The following is a 19,538-nucleotide window of genomic DNA, read 5'->3' as shown; positions in this document are numbered from 1 at the left end:
ATATCTATGGCTTAGGTCCGTTGTCACTGCGGTGTCAGATAGATCCTGGTCCCCAGCAAGGGCTTCAGTAAGCGGGGGAGCTGGTGGTAAAGCGTTCTGATACCTGAGCAACCATGAGGAACTGCAGGAAGCCGTACGGGACGGCAAACAGGATCGTCGCACCGGAAGTGATGTGGCGTCTGCTTTGGGATTGCTCCTGCTAAGCGCCTTGGACTATATTGACTTTTTTCTGGAATAAGGACTACCATTATTAATTAATTCATTTACTATCATATCATCACCTTACCAAGAATTATCCATTTTGTATTCATGGGCCATTGTGTTCTATACTCTGCTAAATCTTGCGCTATCTGACAATTTTTTCCAGTTATCTTTTCCAGTTATCTGACAATAGTCTGCCCATTTTGAGAAAACGGTTATAGAAACAATATGTAGATCAGTAGTTATTGGGGCTACTTTTAAAGCTAATCAAACTGGTGCGTAGGTATTGAACAACATTTTTACAAATGCCACGAGACAGGGCAAATACCACATTGGACTGTGGTCTCCTCAGCTTAATGATGAAAGTCCATTGTAACCAAACCAATTTCTTGTTTAAGTTTACCATGAAAATTACCAGATGGATTTCAAATAAGTTGATTCCAAGCTTAAAAAGCCAAACATTAACTGGAAAACTGCCATTTATGAAACAAGAGATGTAGCATCCAAAACTGGAAGTAGCCTTTTGATCAATTTCTCCATTACTTTTATTGCATTGCAAGCATTGTTGCATCCCTATTGGGGAAAAAATTACCCCATTGGTTTTTCAATCTCTGAGCATTTTGTAGATGCATGAACATGTATTCTATTTTCAAATCCTGGGCTCAACTTGTTCAATCTAAGTTTAGATCCTGGTTGCAACAGTTCAATCTATTTTTAAATGTTGGGCTCAAGTGTTTAAAAGGGACACTACCCTAAAAGGGAACAACTACTGTATCCTCCCCCCCCCCCCCAAACTGTGAGCTTTTGTAGATGTGTAAAAATGTAATCTATTTTTAGATCTTGGGGTCAAGAGTTCAATCTATTTTTAGATCTTGGGGTCAAGAGTTCAATCTATTTTTAGATCTTGGGGTCAAGAGTTCAATCTATTTTTAGATCTTGGGGTCAAGAGTTCAATCTATTTTTAGATCTTGGGGTCAATAGTTCAATCTATTTTTAGATCTTGGGGTCAAGAGTTCAATCTATTTTAAGATCTTGGGGTCAAGAGTTCAATCTATTTTTAGATCTTGGGGTCAAGAGTTCAATCTATTTTTAGATCTTGGGGTCAAGAGTTCAATCTATTTTTAGATCTTGGGGTCAAGAGTTCAATCTATCCGTGCTGCCTATCAGTGGCACTTAAAATAGTGACCATCAGTGCAGCATATTAGTGCCTCCTCAGTGCCACCTAATCAGTGCCCATCAGTTCAGCCTATGAGTGGCCATCAGTGAAGGAGAAAAATTACTTAGTTATTTAGTTATACTTACTTCAAGTATAAATGTTTTTTCAATGTTTTTTGTAAAAAAATAAAAAACCCAGCAGTGATAAATACCACCAAAAGAAAGCTCTATTTGTGTAAAGACAATGATAAAAATGTAATCTGGGTACAGTGTAGCATGACCGCGCAATTGTCATTTAAAGTGCGACAGCGATGAAAGCTGAAAAATGGCCTGGGCAGGAAGGGGGTGCAAGTGCCCTGTAGGCAAGTGGTCAAAGAGATAAAACATAGGGAAATGTGCATGTGTGGCAGAGATGTTCAAAAATACTGTATGTTTTTAAGTCCGCTGGCTGGAAAAAAAAAAGTGAAAAGAAAAAACAAACTATGTATGGCCTACCTTAAAGTGGGTCTAAACTCAAAATTAAAAAAAGTAATATATTGTAGATTACCAATTATACATGGGGTGCTAGTCTATTATTTTTCAACTCCCTTTAACCACTTGACCTCTGGAAGGTTTTACCCCCTTCATGACCAGGAAATTTTTCGCTATTTAGCTCATTCATGCAACACTGTTTGCAAATTAAATTTATATAATTTTTTATTTTTTCCCACAAATAGAGATTTATTTTGGCAATATTTGATCACCACTAGGTTTTTTATTTTTTATTATATAAACAAAAAAAGATGGAAAATTTTGAGAAAAAAAAAATGAATAACTAAAATATATATTTTCTACTGTTAAAAAAAATACACAATAATAATAAAAAATATAATTTCTTCATAATTGTAGGCCAAAATGTATTTTCAGGGGCGAACTGATCATTTGGGCATATGGGCGCTGCCCAAGGGCCCAGGACCAGTAGGGGGCCTGCATCTGACTGATGCCAAACATCCTGAGCAGACATATTGGGCCGGCGGCTAGGCTGCACACAGAGGAACCGAACCTTCCATTTATCTCCTGCCACCGCTGAATGCTGGCTTCTCCTCCTGCAGGTATTCAGAATTGTAACAGATAATTGACAATGGGTATTGAGTAACAAAGGAACAAAAAACGCAATACATCAATCATCTACATCAGGGATCCTCAAACTACGGCCCTCCAGCTGTTGTAGAACTACACATCCCATGAGGCATTGTAACACACTGACATTCACAGACATGACTAGACATGATGGGAATTGTAGTTCCTGAACAACTGGAGGGCCGTAGTTTGAAGACCCATGATCTACATAGTACATTTGCAAAAAAGAAAGGGAAGGTTTTCAGAACCGGATTTTGAATATAGGATTCATATATATTATAACAAGGGGATTGGGGAAGGGGTGAGTGGGTTGGAGGAAGAGGAGGAAAAAAAAGCATAAGGGGACCTACAAAATATTTGCATCTAATGGCAAGTAAATTAGCATATTGTAGACCAATGATATTTATGAATACAGAGATTCTCAGTAATGTATTAACAATATTATCACAGATAAATAATGAAGTTTGGTACCTTGGAATATTTCAGTCCTGTTTGAGTAAAGTAAAATCAGACATCAGATTTTTAGCATTCTACTGTATATTCATTTATGGAAATAAATAAAACCCATGGTTGCCATGGCAATTATCTCATCCATCTTAAATATGTAATGCACCCTGTCCAACCAATCCTTGACCGTCGGGCAACTGGACGACCTCCAATGTAGAGGGATTAAAGTTTTGGCTGCCATTAGAAGGTGTCTCGTGAGTGCTTTTTTATATTTGCTGATTGAAAGTGAGTTAATATGAAGGAGACACGCGGCTGCATCTAGCACTATTTGAGTATCTGTGATTCTTTTAATCCAGTATATTACCGTACTTGGGTCCAAAAGTCAAGGATAGGGGGGCACGACCACCAGATATGTAGAAAAGATCCAACTTCCTGTGACAGCGCCAACAAGTATCAGATGAGGTTGGGAACCAGTGTTTAGTTTTAAGTGGGGTGATGTACCACTGGGTGAGGACTTTGTAGGAGATCTCCTGAAATTTAGGGAACATTTATGTGCAAATATGCTGGCCTTCTCCCACTGGGCCTCACCCAAAGCGACACCCAACACTTTTTCCCAATTACTCTTGTTTTTGTTGTGCCAGTTCACAGATGGTTGACAAAGCCATGAGTAGATCAGAGAGGTCGATTTCATTATCTGAGAGCCAGATAAGCAGATGTGTTCTAGCTGAGTGAGGTCTTTACAATATGCCAATTTATGTTTGCTATTCACTAAAAAATCCTTCAATTGTTTTCAGGTCAACATAAGTCCTAATTTTGTTCCCAATCAAGCAGTGAATAGCAAGGAGTTTATCAGTTAGTAGAAGAGGGAAAAATTGTAATGTTTAGGCCTGGGGGAAAATCAGGGTTATCCACAATAGGGGTTAGTGGGCCTGGTACAGGAGGTTGACCGTATGTCGCTACTGATCTGTGCCAAATATCAGCCACTAGCGGGTGGGAAATCTTTCGAATCAATTTAGAATCATTAGACCAGGGGTAGTAAGAGATTGTTTTTGTGTGGAGAGAGCGTTCGAGTTGGACCCAATCTTTATTGGAACCGTGGCAGTGCCAGTCTATCAGTCTGGTGATGTGAGAGGCAACTTGATATTTCTTAAAATCTGGGAGGCCAATACCTTCTTTATTTTTAGGTCCTGCAGGTATTCAGTGGTGGCAGGAGATAACTGGACGGTTTGGTTCCTCTATGTGCTGAAGAGCCGCCCCTCCCACCCAGGCGGCCATGGCCATATTGCAGAAGGCCCAGGTGAGCATGTCTATCTATGAAACCAGGGAGCTACAGGCTACCTCTGGTTTCTCCCCGGGTGCAGTGCAGCATTTGTGGCCAACAGACCCGATGATCTCTCTCCCAGCCAGCAGCTTCTACACTGGCTGACCGAGCTGGTAGGCGGGCTGGGGGTGTGGCCATCTTCATTTACAAGCACAGGTGTCTGCTGAAAGTGATAGATAACTGGGAGGAGCAGCATAGATGGTGACCACTGAAGGTTTCTTCTCCATCCATGTGGTAAGTGGCTGCAACAGCTATTCCCTCTATCTATAATGCTTCAGCTCCCTACTGTGGTTAGAACACTTTATACTCCCTTCCCCTGTCTACTGCTCACTGCCTGCCTCCCCATGTATACTGCCCTCTGTATACTGCTCACTGCCCTCTCCCCCTGTATACTGCTCACTGCCCCCCCTCCCCCTGTATACTGCTCACTGCCCCCCCCTCCCCCTGTATACTGCTTCCCTCCTGTACACTGCTCACTACCCCCTTCTCCTGTATACTGTTTGCCTCCCCTGTATACTGCCACCTTTCCCCTGTATAACCCTCACCTCCCCCTGTATACTGCCCTCCTCCCCATGTATACTGCTCCCCCTGTATACTTTTCCCCTCCCCCTCTATACTTCACCCCCTGTATACTGCTCACTGCCCCCTCCTCTGGTATACTGCTCACTGCCCCATCCCCCTGTATACTGCTCCCCACCCCTATATACTGCCCCTCCCCCTGTAGAGTGTTCCCCCTGTATACTGCCCCCTTCCCCCTGTATACTGGCCCCTCTCACTACCTAGTGGCTCTCTAACAGGGTGGCGTATCTGGGTTGAGCTGACAGACTGAATGGCTGCATGATCATGAACCGATGCATTTCGTCATCACTTCGGCAGAGGGCGTGGCCAAACAGCGCAGCACATCTAGATTCATACACTTACGAGCATGGGAGATTAACCCAGCGGCAGCACGTATGCTTACACATATGCCATGACTCTGAATTTAGCAGTATATCCCTCGCCAGCAATGACCCTGCCTGTTTGGAGGGGTACAAATAGAGTCAGAAATGTATCAAAGTGTGAAAAGAAATGGATATATCTAACAGAGACTTTACACCCCAAGGGGATGAATGTAGAATTGTTTTATCAGTGATTATTGGTTTTGGGGTATAAATAATCATTTAAAAACTGGCGTATAATTTACTGGCTGGGAAGGGGCTAACATCAGGGCTCAATCAAGGGGTTAACTGTGCACCTAACAAGTGTAATGTGTGCTAATTTTACTCACAGATCTGGCTGTTTTTTCTCCCTGCTTTTCAGAGACAAGAAACCACCAGATTACTGTTCTGTGTACACAGAGTTCTATGTGTTTGTAAACACAGAACCTGGTGCTGTGATTGGACACAGCTGATCAGCAGGTTTCAACTGAAATCATTGGCTGAAACCTGCTGACAAAGTTGTGTCTAATCACAGCACGGGTCAGCGGGGGGGGCGCGCAAAACCTGCCTGCACCTGCCACACGCTCGCAGTATATTTACTGTGAATGGGTCAGCAAGTGATTAAAGGCGCTATAAACTTTCATACCTGCATCTTGTGTTTGTCACAGGCATAAGATTTGCATTGATTATGTAGATTTGTGGGGTAATTTGCTGCCCTGTATGTACAGCCTATTGTAGAGAGGTCCGATCAGTAAAATGTTCTTCCAGCTGAGGTCTGAATCACAATTTTGTGCAATGACTCAGATCCTTCACATGACACCCCTCTCCTCCTATATCACAATTATATTCTTGCATCAGTGTCCTCAGTCACACGCAAATCACAGTTCTTCACTTCACTGTTTCCCCTTCACAGTAGTGTTCTCAAGCCCCCTTCCCATCACACACTACCTTTATTCAGGGCAGTAATAATAATAATGCTTACACTTATATAGCGCCAATTACACCGTTGCCGGTGTGTCTAAGCGCTGATAATGGTTGTCATTATTACCCAACTCAGTGTCCTCAACCCATCTTTTAAATCATCAACACCCACCACAGTAGTTTCTTTTGCCCCCCCCTTTAACCCCTTCAGATCACCTCCAGACAGCCATGCAGGGAAAGGTATCCAGCCAGACACCACATCTACATGAGTAGCAACACTGTCTCCTATGGCAACTGTCTTGTAAAAGTTTCTAACAAAGGTTGCAATGAACTCTTTCATTTCTTCTACAATCTCCTATTGTAGAACTTCATTCCACTGAGCTCTCAGTCTTCCACTAGACTTACTGATCCACTGCCACTGGATCCCCTGAGCTCTTCCAATCTAGCACTCAGTATCTTCCTCAAGAGTCACCCCGCCTTGGAAGTCCCTGCAGACACACCATTTAGTAGACTGCTGGCGACTACTCCACCCAACTGACAGGGACTATAGCTATTTCTCGACCACGCACAATGTCTATACCCGTATAGACTTTTTGATGATGGACCAGTTCTCCCTTGATTCCCTGGCAGGGGCCTCCATTGGCGCCATTACCATTTCAGACCACGCACCGGTTTCCATCTCCCTGCATCCCCAGTCTATGGAGGCACGGACATGGACCTGGCAATTGAACGACAGCATCCTGGATGATGCGGTTGCCCAAAAGCAGGTTTCAGACATAATTTCCCTGTATTTTGCAGAGAATCGACCAGGAGAGGTGGGCATGGGATCCATTTGGGAAGGCCATAAGGCAGTGGTTCAGGGTGAGCTGATATCCCAAGGGGCGAGACTGAAGAAGGCTTGAGAGGGTGAATTACAGACCCTCTTGGTCAAAATCCTTACAGCAGTACTTACCCCTAAGAAGAACGTCACCTCGTTGATGGCAGCGGAACAACACTCCCTTCGCCAGGAATTAGCTACATTATTATACACCAAAATTAAAGCGCGTATACGACATTTGACACACAAATTCTATGAATTCGCTAATAAATGCAGGAGGATGCTGGCTAGAGCCCTCAAAAATCAGCGTGCTTCCGGTCATGTACATAAACTCACTTCTGCGGCGGGGACACTGGCAATGCCCTCTGAGGCGCTTATGGCACACATCACCGTTCACCAAAGGAAGGGAAGGATCATTCCTTGCTCGGAAACTATAGGCCTATATCGCTCTTAAACACGGATAATAAGATCTTGGCCAAAATTCTGGCCAATAGACTTAAGCCGATCCTGGTGGGGGGGTGGGTGGTATCAGTGGCGGTGCTAGTGGGGGGGTGGGATCAGTGGCAGTGTTGGGGGGGTTCTGATCAGCCAACTTAGGTGCTCTTGGTCAAGGTCATCTGCTGATCTGAGAACTGTAGTGGGGACTTTTAATGGCAACTATAATCACAGGTAGTGTTACTCACTGTGTCTCCAGCTCTGTGGTGTCCCGCAGCAGTGACACCTATGCCGAAATCCTCCAGCCCATCCCACTTCATGTTCCTCACCAGTTAGCTGACCTCTACTCTACGCCCCTCAGCCATGCCGTGAACTGAAGAGGCTAAGTGGGCGACCATAGGCTCCAGGAACAGCTCTGCCCCCCCCCCCAGGCAGTTGTTTATTTATTCATTACTCACCTTGAGCAGAGCATCTTCCCTTCTTGCCGTTAGTAAGAGGTGTGCACCTGCCCTGGCGTAGTGGTATGCCATTTCCTCGCCAATGCCAGTGCTTGCACCAGTAACTAGGACCCTAGCATTGGCAAGACTTTCTGAAAAATATGAACAGAACATTTAAGCAAATCACAATTAATCTTTTTTTTTATAAGTATATACAATATCCTATTACATATTAAAGTGGTTGTAAACCCATTACAACCACTATTAACTACAGGTAAGCCTAAATTAAGGCTTACCTGTAGGTACTCAAAATATCTCCCAAACCTCCACGGTTTAGCAGATATTTACAAATGAGACAGGCGCCAATGTCTACGTCGCAGGCGCACTATAGAAACGGCAACCGTGCCGTTTCTAAAGGGGACTGTACCGGCTCCTGCACGCATGCGTGGGAGTGACGTCATTGCGGCTCCGCGGCCAATCACAGTGCCAGAGCCCCGATACCTGGAAGGAAGATGGATGCTTCGTGGAAGAAGGGACAGTGGTGGCATTGCAGGCTTTGCTTTCAGGTAAGTGACACATAATGGGCTACTACCCATTACTTCCTCTTTAACCATTTCCCTACCCACCCATTGTCATATGACATCCACAGATGGGATCTCCAATCCTGGGTGGACGTCATATGACGTCCTGGGCTTCCCGGCCGCCTAGGGGGCGCGCACGCCCCCGTGGCATCTGGTGCGCGTGCCCGGCAGCCACGATGTCCGGTGGGAACCCGCAATTGCAGATCCATGTCCTGTCAGCGGTGAGGAGACCGATGCTGTGTTCCCATTACAGAGGAACACACATCGGTCTCCTCCCCTTGTGAGTCCCCTCCCCCTACAGTTAGAATCACACACTAGGGAACATATTAACCCCTTCAGCGCCCCCTAGTGTTAACCCCTTCCCCGCCAGTTACATTTATACAGTAATCAGTGCAGTTTTTTAGCACTAATCGCTGTATAAATGTGAATGGTCTCAAAAATGTGTCAAAAGTGTCCGATTTGTTCGTCGCAATGTCATGGTCACAATAAAAATCGCAGATCACCACCATTACTAGTAAAAAAAAATATGCAATAAAACTATCCCCTATTTTGTAGAAGCTATAACTTTTGCGCAAACCAATCAATATACGCTTATTGCGATTTTTTTTAGCAAAAATATGTAGAAGAATACCCATCGGCCTAAACTGAGGAAAAAAATCGTTTTTTTTATAGATTTTTGGTGGATATTTATTATAGCAAAAAGTAAAAAATATAGATTTTTTTTCAAAATTGTCGCTCTATTTTTGTTTATAGCGCAAAAAATAAAAACCAAGGTGATCAAATACCACCAAAAGAAAGCTCTATTTGTGTGAAAAAAAGGACCTCAATTTTGTTTAGGAGCCACGTCGTACACACAATTGTTAATTAAAGCGGTGCAGTGCCGAATCGCAAAAAGTGCTCTGGTAAGGAAGGAGGTAAATTCTTCCGGGGTTGAAGTGGTTAATCAGAGATCAAAATTTTTTACAAAACAAGTCATGTAATGTGGCTTTTTAAGATCCGCTGTTACCACAATGCGGTAGTTGTATTTAAAATTACATAACCCTGGTCTTGCTATTTTATTTCTGAATTCACCCACGCAACACCTATTTAAAAATAAAGAAAAAATAAAGAAATAATAACAATACAGCTGGCAGGGAGTGTTTCCTCTTAAATAAAATGTGCAAATAGGCACAAAAAGTATAATAAAAATTGTAAGGGCTCATTCACATGTGCAGTTCCCTCTAAAAAATTTGCATTGGATCGCTCTTCAGAGACCTTGTGAGAGGTAAAATGATATTGATATTATATTGCCTCCTCATCGTCTGCTTTAACTCTGTAAATGCCACCCTACCATGTCACAATTGTGTGCATTGCACATGGTTGCGGCACGATTGACTTGCATTGACCGTGTAGAGTGGCGATAACGCCTGCTAAATGCAACATGCTGTTTTTGCCATGGCCGTGCCATGTGTGCCTTGAGTGGTTCCAGGTGGGCAGTTGGAGGGTGGTAAAACCGGGGCTCAACTGTCTGGTTTTACTGCCCCCTAGTCGAACATTGGGTGCAAAATACAGTCACAGGTGAAACAAAGACACTGATGCACAGGTTTAAGGCTACATTCACACCTAAGCATCACATTTCCAAGCATTTTTTCAATCACTTATTTATAAAAAAATTGGAGCAGAATTGCACGTTTTTCTTAAAGGGGTTGTAAAGGTACAGGAGAGTCAGGATGCCCACTAACACACAGCTCCTTTCTCTATATGCAACGTAGAGAGCACCTTGACTCTCCCGTAGTCCAAGGGAGGGGGCGAGCACGACACTCCACACCAGGGAGAAAGCCTTGCATTACTGTGTGGAGTTACAGACAGAAGAACAGGAAGTGAGGATTTCTCAGATGAAATAAGGACATTTAAAAGCAAAATGGAAGGATGAGGTAAGTGATGGAGGACTGCACTAAGGTAAAGGAAGCTATTTAGGGGGGAAAAGATGTACCTTTAGAACCCCTTTAAGACCCTTTTCACACCAAGGCAGTTTTCAGGCGTTTTAGCGCTAAAAATAGCCTCTAAATAGCCCCTTAAAGTGGGTGCGCTTGTGGGACATTAGGAAAAGTCCTGCAAGCAGCATCTTTGGGGCGGTCTGGGAACGCTGTATACAGCGCTCCCAAAATGCCCTGCCCATTGAAATGAATAGGCAGCGCTTCCAAATGGCCTGAAAAGTTCTTTGGAAACGCCAAAACACGGGTGCTTTTAACCCCTTCTTTGGGGTTAAAAGCACCCTGTTAGTGGCCAAAATGCATGGTTAAACAGCGTTAAAGCACCGCTACAACGAGCGGAGCTTTAGCGCCAATGTGGTCACGGCCCCAGTGTGAAAGGGGTCCAAGTGTTTTCAACTAAAAGGTGTGGAGTGCTGCTGAAAAAGGGGTGGAGAGTTACCATTTGAGTAAAAAACTTGCGACAAAATGATCAAAAAAAAAAATCGCTTTTCAGGCGTTTACATTGATCTCTGTGGGGACAAAAATGCTAAATTCTGCCTGAAAAGTAAAAGTAGCTCATGTACTTTTTTGAGCGACAGGCATTTTGCTACAAGCGACAGGATGCTCAGATGTAAACAAGGGCTATTGAAAATAATAGGTTTTTGCTTGTTGAGCATTTTTGAGTTTCAACCTAGGTTCAGCTGAACTCGCACAATTTCATACTCGCTTGTCAGTCTGACTTCGGGAACGATTTCAGAGACATCTGTGCGGGTTCCTGCACGGATGTCTATTGAAATTGCACCTGAAGTTGCCAAAAGTAGTACAGAAACAACTTTTGGGAATCAGTGAGGCGCCACAAAGTCGGCGTCACACTGATTCAGACAGTGCTATTGCCGGCAATTTGACATGTCAAATTGCATCAATGTGAACCTGGGCTCAAGCTAGGGTTGACACTTTTTTTCAAGCCAAACCCGAGCACTTTAGCAGTGCACAGCAAAATATATATATATATTTTTAGCAGGGCTCAAAATTTCAAGTCCTGAGCTACTAGCCAGGCCTCAAGGCATACTCGCCACCAGTTGCCCCGCCCAACCCCTACAATGTCCCGTCCTCAAAAATTTCATGAAATTACACTTAAATGTTTTATGTAGAATTAAGTTATAAAAATAAATATTAACAACAACTTTATCCGTGCCCAAAAATGCAGCCTGCCCATGTCTACCAATGCAGCAAAATGTCCCCATTTTCCAGCCAGAGTCCCCTCACAATTGTAGCCAGAGTCCCCTCACCCACATTGCAGCCAGAGTCCCCCCCCACACATTGCAGCCAGAGTCTCCCCCCCCCCCCCCACACATTGCAGCCAGAGTCAGTGTTGTTCATGTTCCTTTAAAAAAGTAACTAGTTACAATTACAAGTTACTTGCCCGAAAAAGTAATTGAGTTAGTGACTCAGTTACTTTATTAGCAAAGTAACTAGTTACTCTGAAAAGTAACTGAGATTTTTTTTTTTTATATTCTACAATGCAATTACATTCTATAACATCTTTAATATCAAAGATGTTTATATTAACTGATTGAAGAATAAAACACTATATACAGTATTTTAGAACATTTCGTACTGTGTACAATTATTAATATCATCATCACACTCCACCTGCCCAGGCAGCAATACTGTACAATATAGATTCAGTGTGCAGTGTGAGTGATATTGTACAGTATTGCAGGGCAGGTGGAGTGTGATGATGATATTAATGTACACAGTATTGCATTTGCTGGGCCTGCCATATACTGTACTATACTGTATAACTGCACTACAAAATTCCTTTACAAATAATGCATATTTTAAAATGTTATTACTAATAATATTTTAACATATGTATTATTTGTAAAGGAATTTTGTAGTGCAGTTATACAGTATACAGTACAGTATATGGCAGACCCAGCAAATGCAATACTGTGTACATTAATATAATCATCATCATCATCAGCACACTCCACCTGCCCAGGCAGCAATACTGTACAATATAGATTCAGTGTGCACTGCAGAAGTGTCACTCACACTGCACACTGAATCTATATTGTACAGTATTGCTGGGCAGGTGAAGTGTGATAATGCTGGGCCTGCCTGGGCATGTGGAGCGGTCCGGTGGAGTGTCCCGTCATCTGTCCCCCCCCGCCCCCCACTCCCAATCCGATGCCGCTCGCCTCGGCTCCTCACCTGCGCAGGGCCACGGTCGGTCGGTGTACTGCTGGCACGGTGAGTGTCCCCGGAGTCCGGACCGTTGGTGGCGGACCGTCGGATGTCGGCGGCTGAGGTGACGGTGGGGAGGTGAGCCAGACTCACTCCCTCCCGACCCGTCACACTACTGCGGGCGAGACTTCAGGCGCGTGCATGCGCCAGCGTCACGCGTCACAACGTCGATGACACGTCGACACATGACCCAGAGCTGGCCTGTGACCCAATCACAGGCCAGCTCCATCCCGCCCTGACAGAGTGAGAGTCTGCCCGGACTGCCCCCCCGCGCGCGCTCATAGTAACTCGGTAACGCCGCCAATGTAATGGCAAGCTTTGAAAGCTGTAATGTTCCCCGCGGTTTGAACGCCGCGGCTCTGCTCTCCTCTCCTTGCTCGCCCCCCCCCCACTCCCAAGAAGCCCACACTCGCCAGCCCTCAAAATTTACTCGCAAAATGCGAGCAGGCGAGTTACATTTTGAGGGCTGTTTTTAGTATACACTATAGCAGTGGTCTCCAAACTGCGGGCCTTTGCTTGCCTTTATCCGGCGTTTGAGTCATTATTCCTGCCACTGACACCAACAATGGGGCAGTATTCCTTTCACTAACATCAACGATTAGGCATCGTTTCTTCTAATGATAACAAAAATTGGGCACATTTCCTCCCATTGACACCAACTATTTTTCCCCCTAATACCACAGATCGGGCGCTGTTTACTCCCACTGGGCACAGTCCGGCCCCTCTAGAATATTTGGAGACCCCTGAACTATAGGATTGTAACAGACCTGGGACACCTTTGGGCGCTCCAAAGAGAATAGTAATGTGGCGTACATACTGCCCCCCTCACCCTCCTATGGGGCCCTATTCTGAGCCACATTCCTGTCTGAATATTGTGTCCGGGTTTCAGGTGGACTGAAACCCGAACACAAGATTCAAAACCTGAACTGTCCAGGTGAATCCAGGTGGCAACCCTAGCTCAAGCTACAAAACGCAAAAAGTGTGGACGAGGCCTAAAAGGGGCCTGCGAAAACCAACCAGTCTCATAAATAATGTTGAACTTCTAAACCAATAAACAAGAATAGCAGCATATTTGAGAAATCAGTAAATTAGAGTAACATTGTACTAGCTGTAGTATTATATTATCATCATATTTTATGTATATGAGAGTAAATCTTCGGGGCAGTGTTGCCCAGCGTGGACACAATGCCAAGGCAAATTGCCTCTAGATCTGTCCGTTCAATTCACACCACTGCACTGAAAAAGGATTAGGAAGTGCTGTGCTTTTTTTTTCAGCACAGCAAGTTGTAATGGACTACAAGGCACTGCAGTGCATAAAAACAAATGAAGTCTAATTTTGTACATTTCAATAAAGTTGAACAAAAAGAAAAGAATATAGTGTGATGTCATTACAGCACAACATTGTCATATAAACACAGAAATGCCTCCCACTTGCCTGAAATCACATATACCTATAAAATCACACATAACTAACTATGAGTCACACATTATACAAACTATAACCTGCAATATTTCCTGCCCCTGATAAACCAAATCAAGTATATAGTCATTTATTTACTCCATACATTTTCTTACCAGGGTCAAAAGTGTCTCTGTATAGATATCCAACTAAAGCCACAAGGGCAACAAAGCACCATCCTTTCATTAGGTAGCCCATAGTGGAAAGCAGAATATTCACAGTCAGCTCACTTGTAATCTGTAACACATGTATTGTGTGTGTGAAAGCTTTTTCTTCTGATTGGAATGCAGCTTAACAAGATCTGGAGGCGTCACATGGTCAAAGTTCTTGCTTCATAAAATGAATTGCATTGTATTAGTGCTCCTATGTCCTCCTGTTGCATAAGGCAGTATACTAGCAAGCACACAGAGGCAGAGGCACTCTGCCTTTTATATCGCTTTGATTATATTGGTTTAAAGGGGAGGTCCACCCAATGTTTTGTTTTTTTTAAAGCCAGCAGCTACAAATACTGCAGCTGCTGACTTTTCAAAAATGGACACTTACCTGTCCAGCGCGCCCACAATGTCGGCAGCCGAGGCAGAACAATTTCTCGTCTCTCGGCTGCCCCCGCCGCCATCCTCATGAGGGAATCAGGAAGTGAAGCGTTGCGGCTTCACTGACCGGGTTCCCTACTGCGCTTGTGCGAGTAGCGCGGCATGCTCTCACTGGTCCCCGCTCTCTCCTGGGACCAGTGTGTTTTCCAGGAGACAGCAGGGGGGGGGAAGTGGCGTCACTCCCATGGGAGTCTATGCCGGAAGTGCACCCCCTCTCCCCCCTGAAAGGTGCCAAATGTGACACCGGAGGGTTCCGAAAAGCGAAAGTTCCTTTTTTGGGTGGAACTCCGCTTTAAAAAGGGAAAGAGATACTTGAATATAGAATAGAAATAGAAAGTCTTTATTATCATTGTACAAAAAATTTGAACATGACTCCTAAAATAGGATGACCAGACATCCCCGATTTCCGGGGACAGTCCCCGGACCAAGTCTGTCCCCGGTTTTGTCCCCGGATTGGATTTGAACAGGGACTGGGGCAATTTCAAAGACAGTCAGTGTAGAATAAAAAACAAAATTCTGAATTACACACCCCCGCTCCTACTAACTTAGGGGGGTGTATTTTTTCATTATCTGTGCTCCTTTCTGATGATCATGTGCTGGTCGGAGCTGAGGGAATATTTCTTCAGTTTCGGGTGCATGCCCATCCAGATCTGCTCGCAGTTTCTTCTGCCTTGGCTCAAGTCCCGGCCAGCCGCCTGCCTGCTTATCTCCTTGCCTTCCCTGGCAGAGTGATCTTCCTCTGCTCCCCACCTGGTAGGAGCCGGGGCCCGGAGAGTAAGACTTGGAAAACTGTGAGGCGGGTCGCAGAGAGTCGCTGATTGCCGCCATTACTAGTAAAAAAAAAAAAAAAATATGTCCCCGGATTTAATAAAAAAAATCTAGTCACCTTATCATAAAACCTAAAAACAATGCATTACTCACATAAACACAATATAACAGAGCCTTGACTCTTGAAGCCGTTCTTTCCCCACCAACACACCGGGTAATAAGTTACTCACACCTTTGTAGCGATGTACTGTGAATTTTATCATTTTTTTTGTCCTGTGTGAGGTGCGAATTTGCCTTGCGTTTTGAGATGGACAGGTGAGAATTTACCACGATTTTACTGCAAATTTCAGGAGGCAGACAGTGAACAATTTGCAGAGATGTGAACGGTGTGCTGCGAGTTTACTGCAAGTAAAAAAACAGATCAAATTCGCAGTACATTGCATCGCAGTAGTGTGAACCTAGGCTAAGTGTTGATATTCTACCGCTCTATGGTAGTACACAGAGAATAGACCACAAGCAACTTGAAAAACGAACATATTATTGAAGGGTAAGCAAATGCAATGCATAGAACAAATAAATAGTACAACATACTACATTGTTGATAGCCTACAGCTATTAACTTACAACAACGCAATAAAGCTAAGCCCCATTACACTAGCCCTCACAGTATCAGTAGAAATAGCATCAACAATGAAAGCATGAATGGCGTAAAGGAAATTTTACTGTAATTCTTAGCAATACAGTGAGGAGAGGAGCCGGCTCTAGTGCACACAGTCCAGCGCTTCACAAGCACAGCAACTCACTGGTGGGGGGGCAAGCAGTAACTTCACAAACCGGCAGGCACCCAGCTATACACTCCCCACACCAAAGAACCTTTGGTCCCCCTAAGGAAGGACTGACTCCAGTAACAATTGTCCATAAGCTGGTACAAAGCTTTGTAAATACAATAGGAGGCGCATATTAAAGGGGACGTACCTGTACGCCAATATGCGCAGCCATGCCATTCTGCCGACATACATCCGCGTGCGGCAGTCGGCAAGCGGTTAAAGAAAGCCATAAGAAGTCCCATTTGCTGTTTACAAGAAGCCATGTGGGGGACACAGCAAACATGTGGAAGAAGGTGCTCTGGTCAGATGGGACCAAAATTTAACTTTTTGGCCTAAAAGAAAAACACTATATAGAGCCAGATTCAGCAAATACTTACGCTGACGTATCTACAGATACGCAGCGTAAGTGAACAGATGCGCCGTCGTATCTATGCGCCTTATTCTCAAGGCTAGATATGCCTGAATTCTGGCCTCATCCGACCGACGTAAGTCTCCTACGCCGTCGGATCTTGGGCGCATATTTACGCTGGCCGCTAGGGGCGCTTCCATAGATTTACACGTAGAATATGTAAATGAGCTACATACGCCGATTCACGAACGTACTTGCGCCCGTCGCAGTAAGCTACGCCGTTTACGTAAGTCGTACGTCCGGCGTACAGTGGTAGAAGCTCACCAGCAATTTTTTCACCCATACCATAAAGTCAAGTGAGCCCATAGACATTAATGCAGAGTGCCTGGAATCCTGGGAGGTGTAGTCCAAAACGGGAGCCATGTAAAGGAATAACTGACTTGCTGAACTATAGGTTCCAGCAGCAGGAGGAGACAGGAGGGTTTTTTTTTATCAAATCACCCAGGAAAGACCTCTTGATGCTCTCTTGGCGTGGGCCAAGGGGCACCTGTCTGTAGGCAAGAGCCCAATCCCGCCAGACTTAAACTCAAGGCCAGGAGAGGAGACACTGGAGATTATACAGCCCTATCAGCAATACTATCGTTTGTAGTTGCTGCCGAGAACCTGGAGTGTTCATCTCACTCTCTCTACTCAGATCACTAAAAACCCCAGTTACTAGGACAAGGCTGACGTGGCCTCTTCAACAACAAGAGCCTGCCACCATTAGGACATTGATATATTGTCCACAAATACAATTATCTGAGTTTTGCCAATAGAAAAAAAAAGGTGCTGCTAATGGCATGCTGCATCCCATAGACTTCAATGCAAAATCAGGTCTCATAGACTTCAATGCAAAGTCGCGTCCCATAGACATCGATGCAAAGTCGCGTTTCATAGACCTCAATGCAAAGTTGCCTCCTATAGACTTGAATGCGAAGTTGCCTCTCATAAACTTCAATGCAAAGTTGCCTCTCATAAACTTCAATGCAAAGTTGCCTCTCATAAACTTCAATGCAAAGTTGCCTCTCATAAACTTCAATGCAAAATCTACTTTGGTGAGATAATGTGTGTACATTCTTCCCGTTATTGCTTTGGTTGTATGTAATGCCATCACTTTATTATATATAAAGTTACACTAATCACCCGCTGGTATGTCTGCATATCTTTACTCTTAGAAATCTATGCTGGGTGTATTAGTACTACTGCTGTCAGTTATTTTTGGTGAATTACTAGTTCAGACTTCTCAAGTCTCTCGCGAGGTACGGGAGACTCCCGCATTTCTGCGGCGGCTCCCTAACACCCGCAAGTGCCTCCCGATCTCTGGGAATGATTGGTGCGGCAGCAGAAAACAGCTGTGAACACCGATATCCTTTGTATAGATTTTTAGCTGACAGCCGCTTCTCCTTCTCTCCCTCCCGCGGCTGTCAGCTAAAAAGCTATACAGGGAAGTTGGTGATCACAGCTGCCGCACCGATCATATCCTGTTGCTCTGTGTGCCCCCCCCCCCCCCCCGGCCCACCAGGGGGGAGAGATGGTGTATGTGATGCAGGCTTTTTTTTGGCTGGACCGTGACCTACCGTACATTGATGGTAGTGACCTACATACACTGACCCTACATACACTGACCTACATACACTGACATTTACATACACTGTCTGACCTACCTGCGCTCAGTCAGTCATTCCGTCAGTCGTCCGAGGAGGAGAGCACAGGAGTCTGGTGGGGAGGAGAGTTGAGGAGCCTGGGGGGGGGGGGGGGGCTGGAGAAGAGGAGCGCCGCCTGAGCGCCGAGCGGGGATGTGGGGCGGCGGTCGCATTGTAATTCCCGCCTTCTGGAGCCTGCAGTGCCTAAGATGGACGTCACAGGTCCCACGGTCCCAGCATTGGACCAATGGGACGTCTATTATAGGCGTTGCGCAAGCTCCAGATAGGGGGACCTGCTATGGCACTCGGCCACATTCAACAGCGCTCGGGATCAGATCGGTCCTGTCGCTCGCTCTGGGCTATCAATGAAGACAGGCCAGCATGAGACTCAGGGGTATTAATGGAGACAGGCCAGCATGAGACTTGGGGCTATCAATGGAGACTGGCCAGCATGAGACTCAGGGCTTATCGTGGTCACATTCTGGGCTCCAGCCCCCCCCTCCCGACGCTTGTGCCCCTCTGTTCTCCAGCCCCCTCCATGTACTTCTCTGCCCCCCGTTCTCCTCCGGCCCCCGTGTTCTTCTTCTGCCACTCCTTTCCTCCTCCGCCCCCCGCAGCCAGCTCCACTCCTCTCCTGCCGGTGAAGCGCCACCTCCCTGAAATCTCTACATACACTGGAGCCCTGTTCTAGGTATAAGCATTGCCAATTATATATTCATAGTCCACTCTTCCTTTAGACCCCTTTCACACTGGGGCAGTGGCTACGTTAGCGCTGCCCATTTAAAGGGTGCTTTTCAGGGGTTAAACGTGAGTGTTGCGGCGTTTCTGAAGTGCTTCCCATTCATTGCAATGGGCAGAGGCGGTGTAGGACTGCTGTATACAGGGCTCCTACACTGCCCCAAAGATGCCATCTGCAGGACTTTTTCTAATGTCCTGCAAGCACACCACCCCAGTGTGAAAAGTCACACTGAAATGAATGGGGAGGCAGTTTTCAGGCGCTATTTAGAGGCTATTTCTAGCAGAAAACTGCCTCAGTGTGAAAGGGGTCTAAGTGAAAGCTCTGACTCATTTGGTTACCTGCAAGTTTGCGCCATAGCCTGTGTGGAGAGGGCAACGTCATATGCTCCCCTATAACAGGGCTACACACTACACACAGGTATCTGACTGACATCATTTTCAGCAGGCCAGCTCTAACATTTCTCTTCTGACAAATATTCCCGCCTACAGCAACACTATCACAAATTATCTGCGCCTGCGCTACACAACACACAGCACAGGAAAGCACACGTAACTGCGCCTCTTCTACA

General features: G+C 45.1%; 1 protein-coding gene across 3 annotated transcripts in view; it reads right to left on the bottom strand.

Moving 5' to 3' along the window:
• The window catches only part of HSD11B1L (hydroxysteroid 11-beta dehydrogenase 1 like), a 73,533-nt gene extending 54,061 nt beyond the window's left edge, over nt 1-19,472 (bottom strand). The window contains exons 1-2 of one of the 3 annotated variants that reach the window (XM_040321688.1): nt 19,309-19,472; nt 7,792-7,922 (exon numbers count right to left, since the gene is read on the bottom strand). In XM_040321688.1, coding sequence (XP_040177622.1) covers nt 7,792-7,922; nt 19,309-19,405 — 228 coding nt within the window. In that variant the 5' untranslated portion in view covers nt 19,406-19,472. Of the gene's footprint in view, nt 1-7,791; nt 7,923-14,128; nt 14,384-19,308 lie in introns of those variants that run through there. The other 2 variants (XM_040321670.1, XM_040321679.1) reach the window with 2 other exon arrangements.
• Between the last annotated feature and the right edge of the window lie 66 nt (nt 19,473-19,538).

The sequence above is a fragment of the Rana temporaria genome, chromosome 1 (assembly GCF_905171775.1).
Source record: "Rana temporaria chromosome 1, aRanTem1.1, whole genome shotgun sequence".
NCBI lineage: Eukaryota > Metazoa > Chordata > Amphibia > Anura > Ranidae > Rana > Rana temporaria.
Note: the sequence above shows the minus strand (reverse complement) of the source record. Positions and strands in the feature narration are given on the sequence as shown.